The sequence below is a fragment of the Penicillium soppii genome (genome assembly GCF_028829465.1).
Source record: "Penicillium soppii strain IBT 18220 chromosome Unknown utg000006l, whole genome shotgun sequence".
Classification (NCBI taxonomy): domain Eukaryota; kingdom Fungi; phylum Ascomycota; class Eurotiomycetes; order Eurotiales; family Aspergillaceae; genus Penicillium; species Penicillium soppii.
Window position 1 is genome coordinate 3087112 of NW_026643236.1, and position 20183 is coordinate 3107294.

At 48.4% G+C, this 20183-nt stretch overlaps 11 protein-coding genes across 11 annotated transcripts; 4 read left to right on the forward strand and 7 right to left on the reverse strand.

The window, feature by feature from the left end:
* Window positions 1-570: 570 nt before the first annotated feature.
* Window positions 571-1527, reverse strand: N7529_008534 (complex I 24 kDa subunit family protein; the record flags this gene model as incomplete). The annotated part of the gene is made up of 3 exons (XM_057244061.1): window positions 571-957; window positions 1013-1303; window positions 1408-1527. The coding sequence occupies 3 exons, from the start codon at window positions 1525-1527 to the stop codon at window positions 571-573; spliced, it is 798 nt and encodes a 265-aa protein (XP_057095599.1).
* A 512-nt stretch (window positions 1528-2039) lies between these two features.
* Window positions 2040-2231, forward strand: N7529_008535 (uncharacterized protein; the record flags this gene model as incomplete). The annotated part of the gene is made up of 1 exon (XM_057244062.1): window positions 2040-2231. One exon carries the CDS (start codon window positions 2040-2042, stop codon window positions 2229-2231), a length of 192 nt encoding a protein of 63 aa, XP_057095600.1.
* A 311-nt stretch (window positions 2232-2542) lies between these two features.
* Window positions 2543-2887, reverse strand: N7529_008536 (uncharacterized protein; the record flags this gene model as incomplete). Its single annotated transcript, XM_057244063.1, has 1 exon — window positions 2543-2887. The coding sequence occupies one exon, from the start codon at window positions 2885-2887 to the stop codon at window positions 2543-2545; it is 345 nt and encodes a 114-aa protein (XP_057095601.1).
* Window positions 2888-3379: 492 nt separating this feature from the next.
* On the reverse strand, window positions 3380-4441 carry aah1 (adenosine deaminase; the record flags this gene model as incomplete). Its single annotated transcript, XM_057244064.1, has 1 exon — window positions 3380-4441. One exon carries the CDS (start codon window positions 4439-4441, stop codon window positions 3380-3382), a length of 1062 nt encoding a protein of 353 aa, XP_057095602.1.
* A 391-nt stretch (window positions 4442-4832) lies between these two features.
* Window positions 4833-6128, reverse strand: N7529_008538 (L-threonylcarbamoyladenylate synthase; the record flags this gene model as incomplete). Its single annotated transcript, XM_057244065.1, has 1 exon — window positions 4833-6128. The coding sequence occupies one exon, from the start codon at window positions 6126-6128 to the stop codon at window positions 4833-4835; it is 1296 nt and encodes a 431-aa protein (XP_057095603.1).
* Window positions 6129-6693: 565 nt separating this feature from the next.
* N7529_008539 (putative DUF814 domain protein) lies at window positions 6694-10168 on the reverse strand (the record flags this gene model as incomplete). Its single annotated transcript, XM_057244066.1, has 4 exons — window positions 6694-8314; window positions 8366-9945; window positions 10020-10088; window positions 10136-10168. The coding sequence occupies 4 exons, from the start codon at window positions 10166-10168 to the stop codon at window positions 6694-6696; spliced, it is 3303 nt and encodes a 1100-aa protein (XP_057095604.1).
* A 1722-nt stretch (window positions 10169-11890) lies between these two features.
* On the forward strand, window positions 11891-12323 carry N7529_008540 (Nuclear transport factor 2 Eukaryote; the record flags this gene model as incomplete). The annotated part of the gene is made up of 3 exons (XM_057244067.1): window positions 11891-11968; window positions 12047-12121; window positions 12192-12323. Coding segments are annotated over 3 exons (285 nt in total), but the record flags the coding sequence as incomplete, so codon positions are not given.
* A 576-nt stretch (window positions 12324-12899) lies between these two features.
* Window positions 12900-13622, forward strand: N7529_008541 (B3/B4 domain-containing protein; the record flags this gene model as incomplete). Its single annotated transcript, XM_057244068.1, has 1 exon — window positions 12900-13622. The coding sequence occupies one exon, from the start codon at window positions 12900-12902 to the stop codon at window positions 13620-13622; it is 723 nt and encodes a 240-aa protein (XP_057095606.1).
* A 151-nt stretch (window positions 13623-13773) lies between these two features.
* N7529_008542 (uncharacterized protein) lies at window positions 13774-14013 on the reverse strand (the record flags this gene model as incomplete). The annotated part of the gene is made up of 1 exon (XM_057244069.1): window positions 13774-14013. The coding sequence occupies one exon, from the start codon at window positions 14011-14013 to the stop codon at window positions 13774-13776; it is 240 nt and encodes a 79-aa protein (XP_057095607.1).
* Window positions 14014-15267: 1254 nt separating this feature from the next.
* On the reverse strand, window positions 15268-16209 carry N7529_008543 (60S ribosomal protein uL16; the record flags this gene model as incomplete). The annotated part of the gene is made up of 3 exons (XM_057244070.1): window positions 15268-15712; window positions 15781-15956; window positions 16165-16209. 3 exons carry the CDS (start codon window positions 16207-16209, stop codon window positions 15268-15270), a joined length of 666 nt encoding a protein of 221 aa, XP_057095608.1.
* A 1598-nt stretch (window positions 16210-17807) lies between these two features.
* On the forward strand, window positions 17808-19782 carry N7529_008544 (uncharacterized protein; the record flags this gene model as incomplete). Its single annotated transcript, XM_057244071.1, has 2 exons — window positions 17808-18456; window positions 18512-19782. 2 exons carry the CDS (start codon window positions 17808-17810, stop codon window positions 19780-19782), a joined length of 1920 nt encoding a protein of 639 aa, XP_057095609.1.
* Between the last annotated feature and the right edge of the window lie 401 nt (window positions 19783-20183).

The window sequence follows — 20183 nt, forward strand, 5'->3', positions numbered from 1 at the left end:
ATCTTCTACGAGGGTACATATCATGTCGAGTACATATTCATGTCCATAGTAATGCAATGTCTCTGTTCAAACAAATTCGAGAAATGTTGGATAACCAAAATGTAGAAGATTCCGAGTCGATTAAACTCGGTGTACCTCGAGTTTTGATTCCATCTGTATGCTAATGAATTCATGCATGGCTTTCATGCAATTTGCAAACGGGAGTTTACCTGCACCTACGACATACCCTAATGGTCTGACCGAGCACGACGAATCTAAGGGAAAAAAATGCGATTGGTCCTGCCGATATTCCATCAACAATTGGGCCAGATCTACATCTGGGCTCCAATCACAGACACGAATCAGGAACATACTGTACATAATGAACAGGCAAATAAAGAAAAACGGACGCCTCAAGAGTGGTTATCATTCAGGGCGCCAGGGGGTGCGGGAACCTCTATCTTTGTGCTGACCGCGGTGCCCCAAGGCGGCTTTTGCTCGTCCAGTCGAAAAAAACACAACCATTATAATATCCTGCCATCCGCAATTGACCCACGGCAATGAAAGAGCTTTTTATATTTTTCTGCTTCTTCATTGTTGGGGCGCAGCGTCCAATGCACCGTCTTTGCGCATCATCGTCTCAGGATTCCACACAACCTCGGTCAAGTTGGTCAAGCCGGCGCTGTTCTCGCAGGTGTCGCGCCCGCTCACCGGCCCTGGGGCGGGAATGATGGTGCCAGTGGTGGTGGCGGAGTCCTTAAGGGCTGTCAGGATGGTCTTGATGGACTCGGGGGTCAGGTCTTCGTAGTAGTCATCGTTGATCTGGACCATGGGGGCGTTGACGCAAGCGCCCAGGCACTCGACTTCGATGTATGTGAAGAGGCCGTCTTCGGTGGTGTGGCCTGGGGTAATTCCGAGGTGCTCGGTGATGGCCTCGACGATCGCGGTACTACCGCAGCCTCCGAGCTGGCATGGAGTCTAAAGAATTGGAGATTAGAATTTTCTGGAAATAGCGCGGGATCGGGTGGCTTACTGTTGTGCAAATCTGGACGAAGTACTTGCCAACGGGCTCGCGGTTGTACATGGTGTAGAAGGTCGCAACCTCATAGACACGCATTGGGGGCATCTCGAGCATGCGAGCGACTTCGTTCATGACGCTAATGCTGGTGAAGCCGTGCTGGCGCTGGCCAAGGTCGAGAAGAGGCATGACGGCGGCCTTCTTGTACTGGGGAGGGTAGCGCTTGAGGATCTCATCGGCGAGGGTGAGGTTCTGCTCGGAAAACTTGAACGGGAGACTCGGGTTGTTGTGGGGGGTGTTGCGGTGCTATCCGAGGCAATCATTGTCAGTATATTCCTTCTTCCAAGTCCTGCAGTTTAGAAACACATTTCGTGCCCAAAAGACTGGAGGGGTCGATACGAATAACGCACCACCGAAAGGGAGTCGCTGAACCGTTGCACACCGGCGGAGAAGGCTCTGTATTGGGGCTTGGGAAGTTGGTGAATCAGCTGGCGGCCGACCCGCGGGATCGAGAAGAGTGAAGAGGCCATCGCGAGCGATGAGTAAGGGTCAATTGGAGTGGAAGTTGTGGTTAGAGGTTGGAGAAGACGGTTCGAGGACAAAGGCGTTTTGCGGGCGGATCCTCTGGCCAATCAGCGTGCGTATATTACTCCCGCTTTACCAATCCTCTGTTCCATAGCCCTTCAACTTCAACACCACCATTATACAACTTTTACGATCATACTCACAGCCGCTTAACTATTGGCAGAGATTTAAAATGTTCTTCTTCAAAATTACATATCTATCAGCCGTTAGATGGACGATAAGCAGTTTTTTTGATGATTGATGTAAGGACTGAGCCATAAAAGAGATCTGAAAAATATATATTTGAGCCCATCTTGGCTTCACCCGAAGGTTACTAGTCACTGACCCTACGGAGAAGGGTGAGCCCATCGTCGATGGTCTATCTGAGGCTAAGTAATGGTAGAGAGAGGTAAGGATGATATGAGTGAAGAAAAACCAAAAGAAAAAGCTGCCATCTATCCTCTGATCATCAATACCCATGTCCCCCAATGCTTCCATCGCCCAATCCTCCGCACCCGCCACCATCCAATCTTGCCTGGCCTGCCAGCTCAAGTGTGTATCCTCCAGCGGCGATATTTACGACCGTGTGGTGCCACTCGAGGACCTTTGGTATGGGCGGCATTCTCTGTTTTTTGTTAGTAAAAAGATGGGCGCGGAAGAATTGTTGTAGTATTGTTGGTTGTTGAAGCAGTTGTTTGTTGCAACAAAAGAATCCGGAGGCCGGTGTCAGTAAACAGTGCAATCGTAGTTTCCGTATGTGTGCACACATTATATCAGCCCCAACGTACAGAATTGGATACTGCTCACCCAATTCTTGCCATATTGAAGAGTCTAATTCATCAAGCTTCTAAAACCGTCCCTTAGAAAGGCCTTGCCCAAGGATTTGATCGTTTTATGCTGTGAATATAGAGTCGAATCCCCGAGCTGTCACTTCATTTATATTTTACGCGTAACAACATGACTATATTCACAGCGAAAAAACTAAACATTCTCCATCTTATAAACCTCATACGCAACCTCCTCGTACGGATGTGCCTCGATCAAAGCATTCACTGCCTTCAGCATAACATCCCGACCAAGACACATAACCTCAACCCTGGCCTCTTCGCACCGTTCCAAAGCACCCACAGCTCCGACCGCTGGGTCTGCACCTTCGTTTGGCAAGAATTGGCCTGTTCCAACAGTCTGAAAACAACATTTGGTATATTTCCCACCGGGAAATGACCCTGCGCCTGTTGCAAAGATGGCTTCTTTGCAGGTTTCTGCGTTTTCAGTAGGGACGAAGAAGACTAGCTTGTAGCGGTCTGAGGCCGTTGATGTGGACATCTTGTTACTCAGATGGAAAAAAATGAGCTTTTGATTTGATTGAGAGCGGTATAATAGTCCGGTCCTTTGTGGAAAATATCTTGGGCTTGTTGATGGTACAGGACGTAGCGTGTGATATGCTTTGGACTGTAGTTGGGGCCGAACAGTAGACCTTGGGAGGCTCCAGATACTTCGAACGGTGGCTCGGGACATGAAATGCTGTTTCGCAGACAGCTGGCAGACGTGAAATGGCCAAGTGAGGGGTTGGTGGACATGGGTATAGATTAATGCCAGCATTATAAGGCACCAATGATATAAAATGGACTTCAGAATGCCTTCCAAGATACTTCGTGTAATTAAAATCTAGAAGGTGAATATATTTTTCTCACGCTCTCAACATATATACCTCAGTTGAAAATGGTATATACAAAAGTGTTGAAACACAGGGTATCAGATGCAAACCCTCCGCAGCTCAAAACCAGACCATCATACTATATACATCAACAACTTAAATCATGCAGCAATGGTGTGCATGTACTTCTTCACATGAGCCTCGATACTTTCCAAAATTTCTGCTTTCCGAGAATCGTCAATCCAGCTCTCTTGGACACTGTTCTCAGCAATAATCTTCCACTCCAAGACATTCAAATTGAATGCCTCCTGCACAGCATAGTAGTTATCAAGAATATAACCACCGAAATAAGCAGGATCATCACTGTTAATCGAGAACTTGACCCCAGCCTCCAAAAACTTCCGAATAGGCACCTCCTTCACAGACTTGACGCAACGCAACCGCACATTCGACAGCGGGCAGACAGTAAGCAAGATTCCCTCACGAGCAACACGCTTCATGAGTTCCTCATCTTCAATCAAGCGAATACCATGATCGATTCGCGTGGCACCAAGCTCAAGCGCCGTGCTAATATAAGTAGGATCACCTTCCTCGCCTGCATGCGCTGTGAGGGGAATATTCTTCTCCTTAGCCGAAGCATAGATCTCACGGAACATATCCTTCGGCGGGCCGACCTCAGAAGAAGACCAACCGAGTCCGTGAATGGTACCATTCTCAAAAGACTTATGAACGAGCATCTCATCGTACAGATCCTGCGCAGACGCAACAGGGAGATGGCGCACGAAGCACAAAATCAGGCGCGTTGACAGGCCGAGCTCTGTCTCTGCGCGCTTGCAGCCCTTGGAGAAGCCGTCGACAATGGTGTTGTATGGCACGCCGCGGCTTTCGTGCACTTGCGGGTCGAAGAAGACTTCTGCATGGTGGACGCCGTCTGCGTGCGCTTTTTGGAAATAAGCCCACGCCAGATCGGCGAAGTCTTGCTCTTCGCGCAGAACGGCCATGCCCTCGAAGTAGAAGTGCAGGAAGTCGTCTAGGTTGCTGAAGTGCTCGTAGCGCTTCTTCAGGGTCTCTACTGAGGTGTAGACTGGGTCGCTGGGTAAGGTGATGCCATGGCGTACGGCAAGATCGAAAATCAGTTCAGGCTCTAGAGTGCCTTCAAGATGAACGTGGTGTTCGCACTTGGGGAGACCCTGGAGGAACTCGAGCATAGGGGATTGACACATTGTTGTGATATGGAAGGTGGGTTTTGTTTGGGAAGGAGTTTTCTTTTTGTAGATCGAGGCGGGGATCAGTTTAAGAAGCGTCCGGATGAGTTTCAATTCTCGCCCGCCGGTGTCACAAAAAATCATCCATATCAAAAAGCCCCAGTTATTCACGGAATCAATTGGAACAATGGAATCCACCCACTTGATAAGCTTTTGCCTCGGAGGTCACCGAAAAAAGAAGTCGAAAAGCCAAAACGGGAGTGCACAGCCACGGTTCGATTAAACAGGTAAGTCTAATATATCGTCCAATAAGAATCGTTCTCCTCAACTTTGTGCATATACACTAGGTATAGTTTGTGAACATCTAATATTGACTAAAAATTCTATGTAAACTATGTTCATAAGTCATCTAAGCTCGCAATTCAGCACCAGCAGCCTTCCGTAGTCGGTTCATCACGGCCGCAGCAAGGTCGCCCTCGCTATCGGACACACCCTCAACGTAGATCACATCAACATCAAGATCGTCCAGCGCGCGCAAGGCAGCGAAAAGACCATGCGCAATGGAGACGGCATCCGGACCAAGATACATATCGTATGCCATCTTAGTACGGCTACTCGGGTTACCATTCTCCTGTACGGGAATCGGGAAACTGACAATAGCCTCCATGGGACTAGATACCGGTTTCACGGTAGCGGCAACCTCAGCTTCCGGGGCAAGCTCCAGGCCCAGTTTCCAGTTGCGCGTGCGGATAATACCAATATTGTGTGCGCCAATGGCTGAATCATGCAGGTCCTTATTGACGTGCTTCACCACTCCGACTGGGTTGGATGTGGGCTCGAATAGGACAACTCGGGCTTTTGGGGAGTAGTGGCGGTACTTCATGCCTGGTGCACGGGGAACCTCCTTCACGTCGAGCGTGCCGTCCTTGTAGGCGACTGCCACGTTTTCCCATCCTTCGCATTTGCGAATCTCGTCAATGCCGATACCGCCGGGGCGCAGAATGGCTGGAGGGTCGCAGAGGCCGTCGACCACGGTGCTCTCGACACCAACGCCGGATGGGCCACCGTCCAGAATCAACTCAATGCGATTTTGGAGATCGTGGTATACATGCTGCGCGGTTGTGGGGGATGGCTTGGTGGATGCGTTGGCGGATGGTGCGGCGAGAGGACGGTCTGTCGCGTGAATTAGGAGACGTGCCAGTGGTGAAGAGGGCATGCGCACGCCGAATGTCGTCAGGTTGGAGGTGACCTCGGGAGCCAGTAAAGAGCCGGAGGGATTAGGTAGAATGATGGTGAGTGCGCCGGGCCAAAATCGTTCAATCAGGGAGTTATAGATTGAGGGGATGCCGATGGGCGGTGTCTTGGTTGAGTTGGAGTTATTTTGGTAAGTCGGATTAAGTAGGCGATCAAGCATGTCGAGTGAGTCCACATGAATGATCAGCGGGTTGTCCGAAGGCCGCTGTTTGGCGCGGTAGATGCCCTGGACGGAAGCACTGCGTGTGGCATCGGCTCCCAACCCGTATACAGTCTCAGTAGGAAAGGCAACAGGAAGGTCACTTGAACGAAGAAGTTCAGCAGCTTCTTCGATGGCCTTGGATTCGGGCGTTTGTTGATTGCGCTCCTGTTTCCACCATTCGGCCAGAGACAAATTGCCGGGCCCTTTGCTGAGCCGCTGGACGGAAACAACTCGCGTGGATGTAGCCATGGTAGTCAATAGTCTGCCACAACTTCTCTGACAGCGGCCGGCGAAAATGCGAGTGAAAAGCAACTTGGTGTTCGAGATAATCTCAATGACGCACCATTCAGGCGCGCTTGATGAGGGGCGAAATGATGCCCAAGGGGGCCGAGTTCTAATTGTGGAAAAATAATGAATATGGTTCTTCTGTAGGGCTAAAGATGATAGGATCTAGTGACTAACATGCTGCACGATGCCGTCAGTCGCTAATAATAACAGGTCGCTGCGACTTGCGAAGTTCGCGAAGAAATTCTATTGGGCCCGCATGACGTCGGATTGATTACTCATCGCATGGCTGCCCAGTGCGACAGCGATCTTATGCAAATGCTAAAGTAAGAGATGATCAAATGACTATATACGAGGAACAAAATGCTTCAACAAGTATCATGAAATATCAAGATGCAGTGGATATAAAGTATTTGAAGCGGGGTCTGTGGCTGATCAGCTGGTCTCATCAGCGCTTCACCGATAGATACATGTACAATAATGAATTCAAGCATCTATTCTATATACACTGTACTTTTATATCAATCGATCATTTCTTCTTACCTTTAGACCCTCCTTTTCCACTACCGCCACCGCCCTTTCCACCTTTGCCCTTGCCCTTATCACCACCACCTCCTCCTCCGCTTCCAGCTCCTGCAGTCATGATGCGCACCTTACCAACAACCATTGTGTTGATAATCTCTGTATCCTTCCATCCCTTGATGAGCTCGCCTTCACGTTCCCGGAGACGCTCCGCATCGGCACGAGGGATTCCAACTTCTTCGGCATGCTCTTTCTTGACCTTGCCAGTGGTGGTTTCAGACACCCACCGGCCAACAATCTCCTTGACAGCCTTTCCTTTTTTCACAGCACCTGGCTGCAACTTGACCTTGTATTTGTAGCGTCCAAGTGCAGCCCATGGGGCACATACTGGAATGGCAGCAATAACTTCATCATCTACAGTCGGCGTACCGACCAAAGCTGGGATCCAAGTAAGATCCGCAGCTTCCGCGGCAGCGGTCTCCTCATTGTAATCGTCTGCACCATTCTCCGTGAATTGGGCTTGGCGTTTGCGCTCAGCTTCGGCTGCGCGCTCATGCTGGGCTCGCCGGCGTTGCCGTTGTGCCTCGGCGTCTCGCTCGCGCTGTTCCTTGGCTTCGGCCGCTTTTTCTGCCTTGGCGACTTTGCCTTTGTTGGCACCAATCAGCCGAAGGGCGAGTTCACGTTCGTCGTCATCTTGATGAGCGTACTTAGCAGCGGCACGCTTGTCCTTCGCCCGTTTACCCCGAGTGGGGGCAATGCGTGGCGCGGCTGGTTCTTCGGGACGATCAAGCGGTTTGCCCTGTCGCAAAGTACGTCTCTCACGAGCAGAGAGTTTTGGCTCCTCTGGTTGCTCAGAGACAGCAGGCTGACCTGGAGTTGACGGTGACTTTGGTTCGCCTTCAAGCTGTGTCTCTGCGACTTCTTGCTCCTCTTCATCCTCCGACTCAGACTCAGGCTCAGATTCGTGCGATTGCTGGGTAGCCGGTAGCTCGGAATCACCCCGTTGAAGGGGGTTTCCTGCTGCAGCGTTGTTATCTTCGTCTTCCTCGTCTTCGGATGCCTCTCCCTCCTTATCTGCTTCTTCTTTCTCATCTGAAATGGCATCGCAATTGGCCTGTTCAACAGGCTCTGTCTGCTTTGCAGGAATTTCCACAGAAGATGAGTCAGTCAATTTAGGAAGTTCAGGCTGATCGCCAGGAGTGATAGCAGATTCTGGAATATCGGATGTGTCGAATCGCTGCTTGTGGTTTCGGACGCTTTCCAGGCTGATTTGGAACATGATGGCAAATCCAAGGACCAGTTGTGAGGGAGCCAAGAAGTTTTTCTCTCCTTTAATTTGGAAGACACCTGTCGGCAAAATGCCACTACCGTTATCTGCAATCTTCGATACCTGGTGAGCATGCGCCCACCAAGCGGACATAACAGCCTTTGAATCCCAAGCAGAAGATGTCGCGACGCAAAGGTTGCCGGCCTGGGAGAGTGTACTTGGAGAGATTGGCGCATCTGTATTCCCGGCCCGATTCTTCACCACGATTGGTGTTGCACCTTCTAGGTCAGCATGGACGAAAACATCTCCCTTGGTCAGGTAACGACGGTAGAGCAGTTCGCTCTGCATGGAATCCCGTGCACTATGAAAAAATTAGCAGACGCCACAACGTAACGGTGGTTGCGACACGTACCCGATAACCAAGTAACCTTCTGAAGAGATGAAAAAAATGAATTTCTCGAACCAGAATGGCGTCCTGGATTGTCGCAGGACTTGCTTCTCCTTCTTCAGGCCTTTCTTAAGGTCGGTCGTAACCTTTTTCTCGTGGCTCTTCAGTGCCTTTGCAGATGACTGGGTGGTTCTCTGCTCCTTCTCTGAGGCTTGTTTCTTCTGGTCGTAGTATTGCGACGCGTTTGCCCATGGACTCAGCCCAAGGTCGATGTCGATGGTCAGTAGCTTAGACTCTCGCTCCGCACGCCCTGTCTGCTCTTGTTCATTGTTGTCTGAGTCCGAGTCTGATTCATCACTGCTGGAAAACTCCTCGTCGTCATCTTCGTCATCGCCTGCCTCTCCAAGGAGGAGAGTAATTGTGTTCTCATACAGCTTCAGAGGTAACTTGATAATCTGCGCTACTTGGTTTCCCCGACTTTGCTCCATCTCGATCAGGCGTGCAATCTCGCCCCAGTCCATTCCCTGAGCGACCAACCCATTGACAGCATCCATTGCCTCTTGGACTCGATACACGTTGTCTTGGATTGCTTCACCTTTGCGAATGTGAAGCTCTTGCGCATCCTTGAGGGCATCAATCCGCTTTTTGTGTTCTTCTCGAACGGATTCGAGCTTCTTCTTGGCTGCTTGCTCTCGTTCGGTCAAACGCGATTCGAGACGCTGCGATTCTAGCGAGGAGAAGTACTCATCGACTGTGGCATTGAAGCGCTCAAACTCAAGAATTTTCACTCCCGGTTTACCTTCAAACTGTCGAGGCTTGAAGGGATGGAAGTCTTCGTACAGTAGACCTGGGCCTTTGGATGAACCTTCTTCCTCGGGAACGGGGCGGGTATCTTCCTTCGCGACAATGTAGCCTGGATGGCTGTCCCCAGTATCAAATCCGTTGGAGATACGCTGCGACTCTTCCAACACATCTTGCACCTGTCGCAATAGGTCCTGGCTTTCCAAAACTTGATTCAGTGCGATGGTGGTATCAAAATTCTTGACCGCAAAGACATGATCGAGTAGCAAAGGAGGATATTCAGGAAAGCCCTGCGACAAGGCCTTCCGCAAAACATCCGCACTCTTTTTCTTAGATTTCTTGGATGCAGGGCCCTCGTGCGCAAAGAGTGCCTGTGCTTTCTCTAGTGTCTGCTTCACTCGTTCTGCTGTAATATCCGGAATTCCATCATAGTTTTGTTTGTTTGATACGATGTATTGCAATCCGACCTTAATCTCCTCTTGTCCCTCGCCAGGGGCAACCTGCCGGAACAAAGCAATAATGTTGTAATCGCGGTCTGTCAAGATGATATTACCGCCGGCGAAAAACTCGAGAAAAATGTGATATGCGCCATCGCTGAAAGAGATGTCGATGATGCGATCCGTTCCAATTTGGGAGATTCCTGTAATCCGACGGGACTTCAAGTACTTTCGGAGACGTGTCACAAAGGGCGAAGGTGTGGTTGCGGCAGTTCGTGAGTATTGAGTGACATGAGTGCGAAAGCCGGAGTCAACAATGAGTTGCCGGCGATGGTCCGGTTTTGCTAGTTTGAAAAGGAAAATTCGCTGACAGGGAACAAATTAGTTCAGCGGATATTATCACCTACATATGTAGGATTCGGGAAGGGCGGCAAGCATACCGAAGAAAGATCGTAAATATTGGACACACGGAGGTTGACGCACTCCGACGCCAGCTCCTGCGAGATGACCTAGTGCTGTTAGCTTTATTTCCTCCTTCTGTGGAATCTTCCTATACCTTAACGTCCAAAGACGAGAATCTCTGCTTCATGGTGGTGGTGTTGAGGAGAAAGAGGAATTTTCGAATGTGACGTATGCGGGGCAGGAGCATCGGAGTCTCAATTTGGAATAGCGGCCACTGATGTATTAATTCTATACTTCAGCCATGCATGGCCTAGTAGTACGTTGTTAGGTCTAGGGTTTTTAGGACTCTGTTAAAAGCTTTGTTTTACAACCTTTCTTCGCGTCTTTTAAAAATAGAATGCAATGAGCCTGGCTATCAGCTGAGATTCTTCCAACTTTGTGTGCAAAACATTGACTAGACGCCCGTCTGGCGTATCAATGGTTTCCCAAACATATTTGGCTTATACACAGAATCTCTATGTCACAAATTGACAGACAGAAAGTGATATGTCAGCTTGGAATGGAAACCTAGGGAGACCAAAGTGATCTACAGTCTTTCAATGACGCCTTGTTTATCAATAGGCAGTTTGTTGAACCGACTAGTTTGTGCTTAGCAAAGAAATTGAAAGAAATCGTGCCTTTTCTAATTTGATGATCTTGTAGATATACTTGCCCTAGATGTGTATACGAGAAGTGGAATTATGAAGAAGTGAATTTATGATTTTATGATTCAATACCGGCTATCCTCGCTATCAACCGAACGTCAATCCTATTCTGGTAATATTGTGTTGGCCACAGAAGGAGATCAGCTTTTAGCGGGAATAGGCAGAGAGTTAGAGGAACAAATCTTGTTTAGAGGTTCTAGCAATCCTTTTCACTATTACTACATACACTATCTGCACGTCTTCTTCGACCGCTTTCAAAGTCTGTTCCTTACTTGCCTTTCAAATTTTAGCATATAGCGGCGAAGTTTCCCCTATATACTATGGCTTTAATGTGAAATCAGAATATATAAAGAGTATACTGGTCATGTAGCTACATTATATCATCAGTCTCAATACTACGAACAATGTCTGAACTTTATGATAAGTCAAAGACCCGGTGAGTAGAGATTTTTACGGTATAGACTTCTTCCAGACAAATGCCATATAGATACCTGGCCAGTGTCATATGGATAATAATTCTTCATGCAGCCTTTCTGGGGAATTTCAGAACAAAGAAATATTGGCCGATGTGTTCGATCGAAAGTGGACACTAATCGTCACTCAATCTGATCTATGTAATCTGGACCTGTTTTGTGTATTTCAACACTGACGGTCAAAGGATTTGCTCTCTTAGTATCTATTTCACTGCATCTTCCTGCAATCCATGCCATTACAATACACCGTGCTTCGTGTGTGACTTATTCCCGGCTACAACCTATAAAGAGGTGTGTTCACCCACTCGTTTAACTCTGACTCTCAACCTTCGAAATTCCCCCACTACTTGTCTTCTTCGAATTTTGAGGTCTTCTCTGTATGTTTTCCATCGTTCGATACTGAGGAAAAGTGACTCATATGCTAACGAGGCCTATGCTCAGTATATCGCAACAATGGATTTCCACGGAATAGCCAGTAAGCAGCCCTACCATTTATGCTTCCACACACTCATGGTGGAATTCATATCGAGGAATTTTCTAATTGCTTGTAGTTCACTTTGAATAGCATCGTTTGTGCAGCACTACTTTACAACCTTTGATGATTATAGCGCAAGATCGAACCTACGCACCATCTATGTGCGTATCCTTTTAGTAAATACCATATAGAGGGGCAGGGTTACGAAATCCAAAAGATCGCAATATTTCAGATTCAAATTTGAAAGCTTACCTCAGAATAGCGCCCAGAGTCAATGTTGGGTTTGGGAAAGTCAGCGACACCAAGGCACGGATGACATCATAAATACCCTGACTGTGAGTCCCTCACGAGAAGGCAAGCTCTATGTTCTAGAAATAGCCCATGGCTGACTCATAAAATCTATCCATGGATAGAAACCCGGGCTAGTAGATGTGAAGAGTCAGGTCATCAGTCTAGATGCCACACCGTCCGCGGGAGAGGGTGTCCTGGTGCTTGTTCTTGAAATATGACACTAAGGATCCCATGTTCACTACTAAGATCGAACCCATCTAACTCCAGGTCTCAAATCAAAAGATTGATAGAAACTACGATAAGCCTCTTCCATTCTCCGTGACTTTCCAACTGATGCCCATACCTGGACAACCCGGCGGCTTCTTTGTTTACAGTCAGATTTTCAGACTGAGACTGTGATCTACCATTTCCTTCCCGTGTCCTGTTCACTTGACTTAGAAACAGAAGTCTCCCTCTCGACTTTTCAAAGATAGATTTTACAAACTCATTAATAAAGGACTGTCATATCAAGTAGCATTCAGTATCTCCCACTCTTAGGACCACTCATGTTGGTATATCACTGGTTGGCCCCATGTTAAAGTCGAATATTTTGGTGCGGTGAAATTTGAGCAAGAGTGGCAACAGGTGGCTAACAAGGAGATATGAGAAAAATGATGATAGTTACTCAAAACTCGGTATAGATCAGCGATCTAACCTGAAATGGAAGTTGTCGGAAGAAAGCTCCACCCTAGATTACATGAACCAATCATATAACTAGTTATTGACTACAATGCCGGTGGGTACATGTATACAAAATGTAAACTACGAACGAGCTTTTCGGGTCTGAGTCGCCAAATTTGTGAAGAATCTTCAAGTATAAATCGTTGCAACTCTCCTCTTCATTTCCTCTGCAAGTCTACTCCCCCCGTTTGATCAATCTCTCAAAACTCCCACTTAAACTCCTATATATCCAGCACCTTTACTCTATTGCCGGTCATGGTCGAGTCACGAGTCGACTCAAATTTGCTGCAAAATGCACACGTAGCTTCAGAAATTTTTGAGCTGCGTCCGGATTATCGCGTTATACTACTGCTTGTTGAGGGCATCTCTCCAGGTTCCAGCGATGATGCCAGCGAGGCCCTTTTGCAAGAAGCCGAAGCCTCGGTCAAGAATCTACTATCAAAGTATCCCACCACCGAGATCCCACATATTGCAGCATGGCGGGAAGCCTACAAAGCCTTTGGTGCAAAGCCGCAAAAAACCCAAAACAGTTTAGAGGCATTGATGCGCCGTGCAAAGAACGGGTTGCCTCGTGTGAATCGATTGACCGATATCTACAATGCGATCTCGATCAAGCATCAAATTCCTCTTGGTGGCGAAGACCTTGACAAGTACAATGGATCGCCTTTTCTGATCCGTGCCACTGGCCAAGAACGATTCCAGACCTTTTCGAGTGGGGAACCCACAACAGAACTTGCAGCCCCGGGAGAACCTATATGGTGTGATGATACTGGCGTTACTTGCCGTCGATGGAACTGGCGACAGGGTCCTCGCACTGCGCTGAGCGATGATACCACGCGTGTGCTCTTTATCCTGGATGCACTGGAGCCGCTCTCCGACGATGCGCTCCTCCGGGGTGCCGATGAGCTTACATCAGCATTGCAACGTATTTCTCCAGAAGTGAGAGTATCGCAGCGGTTCATCGGTACTTCTGCGTGAATCTGTCGCGGTATGTCAAACTCTAGTATATACTGGTGTCGATAGTTTGTCCCAGAAGGATAGCCTACAGTGGGCAAAAGTATGTAATATTCACTTTGTTAGAGATAGATACGTTTTGTACAATAATAAAGGTCTCGTCCCGCTATATCTCTTAATTCTTGATATGGATGCAGTACTTATCACGTCCTGGCACAACCTGGATGGGACATTCCAACGAGATTGAGATCTCATTCCGCTGATCACCCCGACACCACCATTGTTTACCTTGAATACCGCCAAGGCCAGGAATGTACACTATGTCATAGTGGCTTGGGAATAGATCAACTGTTGATAAATCGGGCCAGGTTCCTGCTTTCTCAACACTTTCGTCCTTACGCTCCAAGACATCCATCATTGAATGCGCTCTACCACATCCACTTGAAATATACTTCAATCCTTAAAATGAAGCTCACCATCTTCCTTCCGCTCACTGCCTTCCTGTCTTGGGCCGTTGCTGAGTCTGGAGATTCTGGAGATGATGCCAGTCCTTGCCTCGTGAGTCTCCACCCTATATGAGATAGCCCCAAAAGACTAAAAGACTAACTGTTTCTTTTTTTATCTAATTAGCTTCGATGCCTCTCTGAAGCAGCATCAGTAGCAGGATGTATATCGTCTGTTGATGCTAAATGCACCTGCCCAAGCCCGGCGTTCAAGGATACACTCGGTGCTTGCTTGAAGGCTGCTTGTACCCCAGAAGACCTAACAGGTACATTAGTTTCCTTCTTTTCCATTTCATTTTTATCTGGCTTCAAGTGGAAGTCTACCTGTTTTTGGAGTGTGTGCTAATGGTTCTTCTACATAGTCGCTGGAGAATTGCACAAAGAGCGTTGCGATGGGATATCATCGGAGTAAACGATTTATATATACTTTGATATTCATAAAATGTTTTCTTATAAGGAGCGGGGATAATCATTCGGAATAATTTTGTCTTCTCATGTGTATTTTCAGCGGATGAATCTATCTAATGTTGAGGCTATATCGTTCAATGTTACTGTATGAAATATATAACCATCAAGTTCTAAGAATTTTTACGTAGAGATTACTGCCAGTAAAATTGGTTTCTTTGAACAAGGCGACCACAAACTCAACGCTCGAAGATAAGATCTAACTAATTAAAATCAATAAACAAATCATGCAGATCGAATTGGTGATGGGCCAAATCCAACCCTATGCTGCGCAGGCGTGACGTGCCCCATATTTTAGCCCCGATCATCAAAGCCCTATGGAAATCGGTCTAGACTTGTGGGAATTATGACGGTCTGGCTAACACCTACGCGGTAGATGGTATATGCTTGTCAACAATTTGGGTTTTGGGGAAACTCCACGTTATGCTTAGCTCGTTCACATATATCGCAAGGTGTAGAGGTGTATTTAGGTAGGCACATAGTTAGATATAGAAAATGGCATGTACTAGAACTTTAAGAAAGTTACGGATTACGAAGAACAGTGCAAAACAAGGCAAAAGAAAAATTACCCATGGAAGAACTCCATCATTGCGATTGCACGAGTTTGATATCAAGATAGGTGGGACAAGGTAAAGACAATAAGAGAACATTCAAGTATTTTTGTCGTTCTGAATTTCATATTCTGAATAACCCATCACCATCTAAGCAAGGTTCTCGTAGGCATCGGGGAAGCGCTTCATGTTCTCCTCAACGAGACCGTGGCCACGGAGGAACTGGACGTAGGCACCGTCGGAGCGGAGCTTGCCCTCCTGGCGGAGCTGGACGTACTCCTCGCGGCGGACGGGAGTGAAACCCCAGTTCTTGGAGACAATGATCTTTTGGCGACCGGGGAACTTGTACATGGAACGGCGGAGGGCCTCAAGAGCGGTAGCGCGGTGGGCGTCACGGGTGCGGACGGACAGAATGATCTGGCCAATGTTCACACGGGCGACGAGACCCTGGGGCTTACCGAAGGCACCACGCATACCGGTCTGCAGACGATCGGCACCAGCGCACGACAACATCTTGTTGATACGGACGACGTGGAAGGGGTGGACACGGACACGCAGGTGGAAACCTTCCTTACCGGCGATCTTGACGAGGTACCTGTGAGAATAATTATGAGTTTGCGTCCAGGAGTGTGGTGGAAGTTGTAATCGGGTGGGAAAACGTACTTGTTGGCGCAAATACGGGCGGCTTCGAGAGCCTCGGAGGACAGCTGCTCGTACTCGTTGGAGACGAGGTGGACACACATGGGGAAGTCATCCACGTTAGCCTTCTTACGACCAAGATCGAAGATGCGAATCTTAGCGTCGGGAACACCGCGGTTGAAACGAGACTTGGGGTAAGGCTGATTGAAGATCGTAGTTAGCGAAACCGTTCATCTTTTTGTGAAAAAAGTTTCTTCGAAAAGCCCATGACATCTATTATTTCCATTGGCGATAGACATATTCCGGTGTGGCGAGTTTGGTGGGTGAAGCATCGTGCACTCCCCACAACCGAGATAGTCCGTCATTTGCCCACACAAATGTTCATGAAGTTGCGAAATCGAAACGCACCTTGTTCTTGCAGTAGCGGTAACATCTCGCGGGACGACGGGCCATTTTGAGTGCTGGAAGGGTGGTGATGGCACTTCCTGCGAACTGGGTGTAGGTTGTCGATGGTGTCGAGGGTTCGGAGAAAGAGAGAGAAAAGACTCCTTGGGTCACGGGATTATCTGATTTCCAAGCACCAGAATTGTGCTAACGCTAACCGGTTTACATAGCCCTAACCCTACCGAGCGGGCCAATCAGAACCCGTCCCGCGTTACCGCTTTGGGATATCAACTTCCAATCGGAGCAACAACTCTACGATACGGCGAGTTTATAAGCATTGATTACTATAAACTTGGAAGTAAATCAAGTTCATAATCAAGAGTGAGAGTGAGTCATAAAACTCCGTGCCTTTGAGGCTTTGAGTCAAGAGTGCGACCGGGGTCTACAGAATCTATCTATACCCAAGATGATAGCTGAATATCCGCCCGTTGTTTAGTTAAGGATAGTATGGGTTCCTCGCAGCAAGCCGCCATGATGACCTCATTGAGAATTGATGGGCTCATGATCGCTGTCACCTTTCATATGTTGGACATCTCCTCATGAGAGTGGCCATGGTGGCGGATCGGACCAGTTTACCGAATGGGGTTTTCTTTGGATCTGTAACCATATGTCATGACTTCAGAAGTAGCGAGGCTTGTAACATGATTGGTTTGCACAGATCACTTGTACACATCGATTGTAGAAATCAATGATGTTGCTCGACGACAAGTAGATGAGTCGATCCTAAAGAGCCCGGGGCTGACATGATTATCGAGGAGTGAGGAGCTTGTTCACTGATTGGTTAATATTCCGTCTTTGGTGGCGCACATGACTCAAATCTTTGAAGTGCTTTGAGATAATAATGGTGTAATCAGTTCCGAGAAATTCTGTGTCTGACAGAAATTCAATTATATGCTAAAGTCCCCCCCGGGAATTCCTGCAGTGGATGTACCATGCCCGTTTGGAGATCTCAATACGGAGTGCTAGATGTGGAGAAAGGAGATATGTTAGTCCGAGAAACGGGTTAATTAAGCAAACCTCTAGTGGCCTAAGGCACTAAGACGATCTGCCAATGAGATATCCTCATTGGGGTGATGTTTTCATCCTTTCATAGGACTTTATTCTCAACATATGAGTTCCTAATTTAACAACCAGAAAGAACTTAAATTAAACATTTGTCTCCTGTTTCATTTCTATTCACTGTTTCGTCTCGAAGTCTTCCTCTCGTATTGTTTCACCCCCAAGTCCATTACAGTGTATTTTTAGAATACAGAGTAAGGGATCCGCTTTCATAACACTGCGATATTTTGGGCTGCAATCATCATTTCTCATTCCTTTCCCATTCCAATCCTCATCCCGGCGATTATTTTCGATGAGTCTTCAGCTTCTGTCAACCATGTGGCCCGCAATCAATCTGTGACAGCTTTCACCACATTCCTGGCCTTAAATCTTTGATACAAGCGGCGGCTCTCCACTAGGTGTCCACTAGGTTTTGACCGCTTCTAATTGCGGCTTGCACCCTGATTTCTCCCCTTTCTCCTCCCAATTGAAGTATATCTTTGAAGGATTATATACATAGGTTTTATCTGTTACACTCACCAGAGTCCACGGACTTGGGATCCTACACCATGTCAGCAACGCCTCGCAAGCCTGGAATGCCCGGCAGTTCCAACAAATCATCACCCGCAGATCCGCACTCAAACGACGGGCCCACCACACGAGGGCATGCACGCTCGCCCAGCACCGCAACCAATAGTCTCAACCGTTCTCCCTCATTTAGAGGCTCTACTCCCGTCTCTGCGCGCGCGGCTGCAAGAAAACCTGGCCGCTCCAACCTCAGCATGTCAAACGTTCCACGGGTCTCCAACGACCCCTCCGAAGAGGAGGCGCGGGCCCAGAATGCCACCTTGATTGAGGAACTGCGAGAGCAGCTTCAGAAGGCGGAAACCGCCTCCGAACAATACCAGAAACAACTCGGTGTCCTGCAAATGCGACTCGATGAAGCGATTAGCGAACAAAGTAAATTGGAGGACCAGGCTCACGAGCGAGACAGTCAAATCGAGACCCTCAACAATAGTATTCGGGATCAGGGTCGTCAGATTCGGGACCTGGAACAAAACCATGAGTCCGAGCGCAATGCGATGCTACAGGAGAAAGAACAGCACACCAGCCGAGAGGAAGAAATGCAGGCCACTATTCAGCGCCTGAAAGACTCGATGGCACAGAAGGACTTGCGCATGAATGCAGAAGGGGATCGCCACCAAGTCTCCCGATCCTGTAAGTCTATCACGCTTTTGCCATTTGTTTGATCTATGGACTGACACCAGTATAGCGAGTTTTCGCAACCGATCTTCCCCGGACATCGATGGCCAATTTGCGCCCTCCTCGCACATCGAGCGAAGCCCCTCCCGGAACAACTCCACCCTTCTTCTGCAGAAAGACAAACTCATCGAATCACTACGCCTCGAGTTAGCTGAATCACAGATTAAACTCGTTGAGATGGAGAATGGAGGCGGAGCACAGCGGGAACTGGAGAAGGAGTTGCTTGAGGCCCGCATGGCCAACGCCCGGTTGGTGGAGGACAATGAAAGCTACCAACTTCTTCTCAGTGAGAAGACACTTACCGGCGACTTTACCAAGGGTGAATTCATGCGGGATGCCCACCCCGGCAAAGACTCAGCGAGTGGACTGGGATCTTTGGCAGACGAACTCGAATCCGTGAAGGAGTCTCCCGAAACTGATGTCGAGCACAAGCCAGAGGGAGAGGTCAAGGCCCTCAAAGATCAGAACAAAGCCTTGACACTCTACATTGAACGCATTATCAGCAGGCTCCTTATGCACGACGGATTCGAACATATTCTGGACAAGAATGAAGATGATGCTTCCGACAAGCCAGCAGGAGGCCATGACAAGGACCTACCCCCGACACCTCCAGAGAAGGATGACGCTGCCAACTCGTCCTTCTTGCAACGAGCCAAAAGTGTGGTCGGCGGTCCAACTGCTCGACCTCAAACTCAACCTCGCTCGCGGCCAACCAGCATGATGCCTCCACCTGCACCCTCGCAGGTCAACCCCAATGAGAATCCCAACACTGCACCCAGTATTCCATTCCGCACCCAGTCCGTTAGAGCCAGTCACCGCCGTAGCCGCTCGGAACAAGTCGATCAGGGCGCTGCAAGTGTTGTTGGTCAGATGTACAGTGGGCGTAACTCGGGCGGACCTATCAGCCCATCTACCTTGGGCCCTGGTTCGCGCCAGAGCATGTTCTCCAGTGCTGCAAGCTACATCTCTAGCATGAGCCGTGCACCATCGATGTCTAGTCAGCATGATCGGGCCGGCCGCAGCAGCTCTCCCAGCGTCACGAGTGACCCTCACGCAGATACAGCATCTACCGGTGCTACCTCCAGCCCTCCTCGCTCTAGTGGCGGCATGAATAATTACACCGGTGCAGTGATGCAGCAGGACAAGTTGCGTCCCCTGCGTCTCGTTAGCGAAACTGCCAGAATCAAGGAAGAAGAAGAAGCGGCACGCAAGAAGGCTAACCGCGCGAGCTGGATTCCGTGGCTGAACCGCACCAACCCCGATGAACCGGCGCCGCAGTAGGCCTGGTTCCCAGGCAGTATGATTTGATGTGATTTTTACTCGGTCTTTACCAAATTTTCCAACATACCCATACCCCATCTCATGCACATAAAACGACTCACGCCTTGGGATGTGTGCCTTGCAATGTAAGGACCGCGATGTTTCATGTTCTCTTTGACGCAATTTGATCATGTCCCCTCATCCAATCTGAGTTCGTAAAGGAGTCTCGGACATGTTTTAATCTTGATATATACTATTCCCCCATTTCTCATTCTCGATGATATATTTCCACTCAGGTCATTTTCACGTTCCCAATGTTCCATGGTTTAGTATCGTAGTATCGCAACTAGGACCTGTGGTTACTTAGCGATCTGTGAATTCTACTCTATCTGCGTGAGATGGTCACGTTTTGATTGACAAAC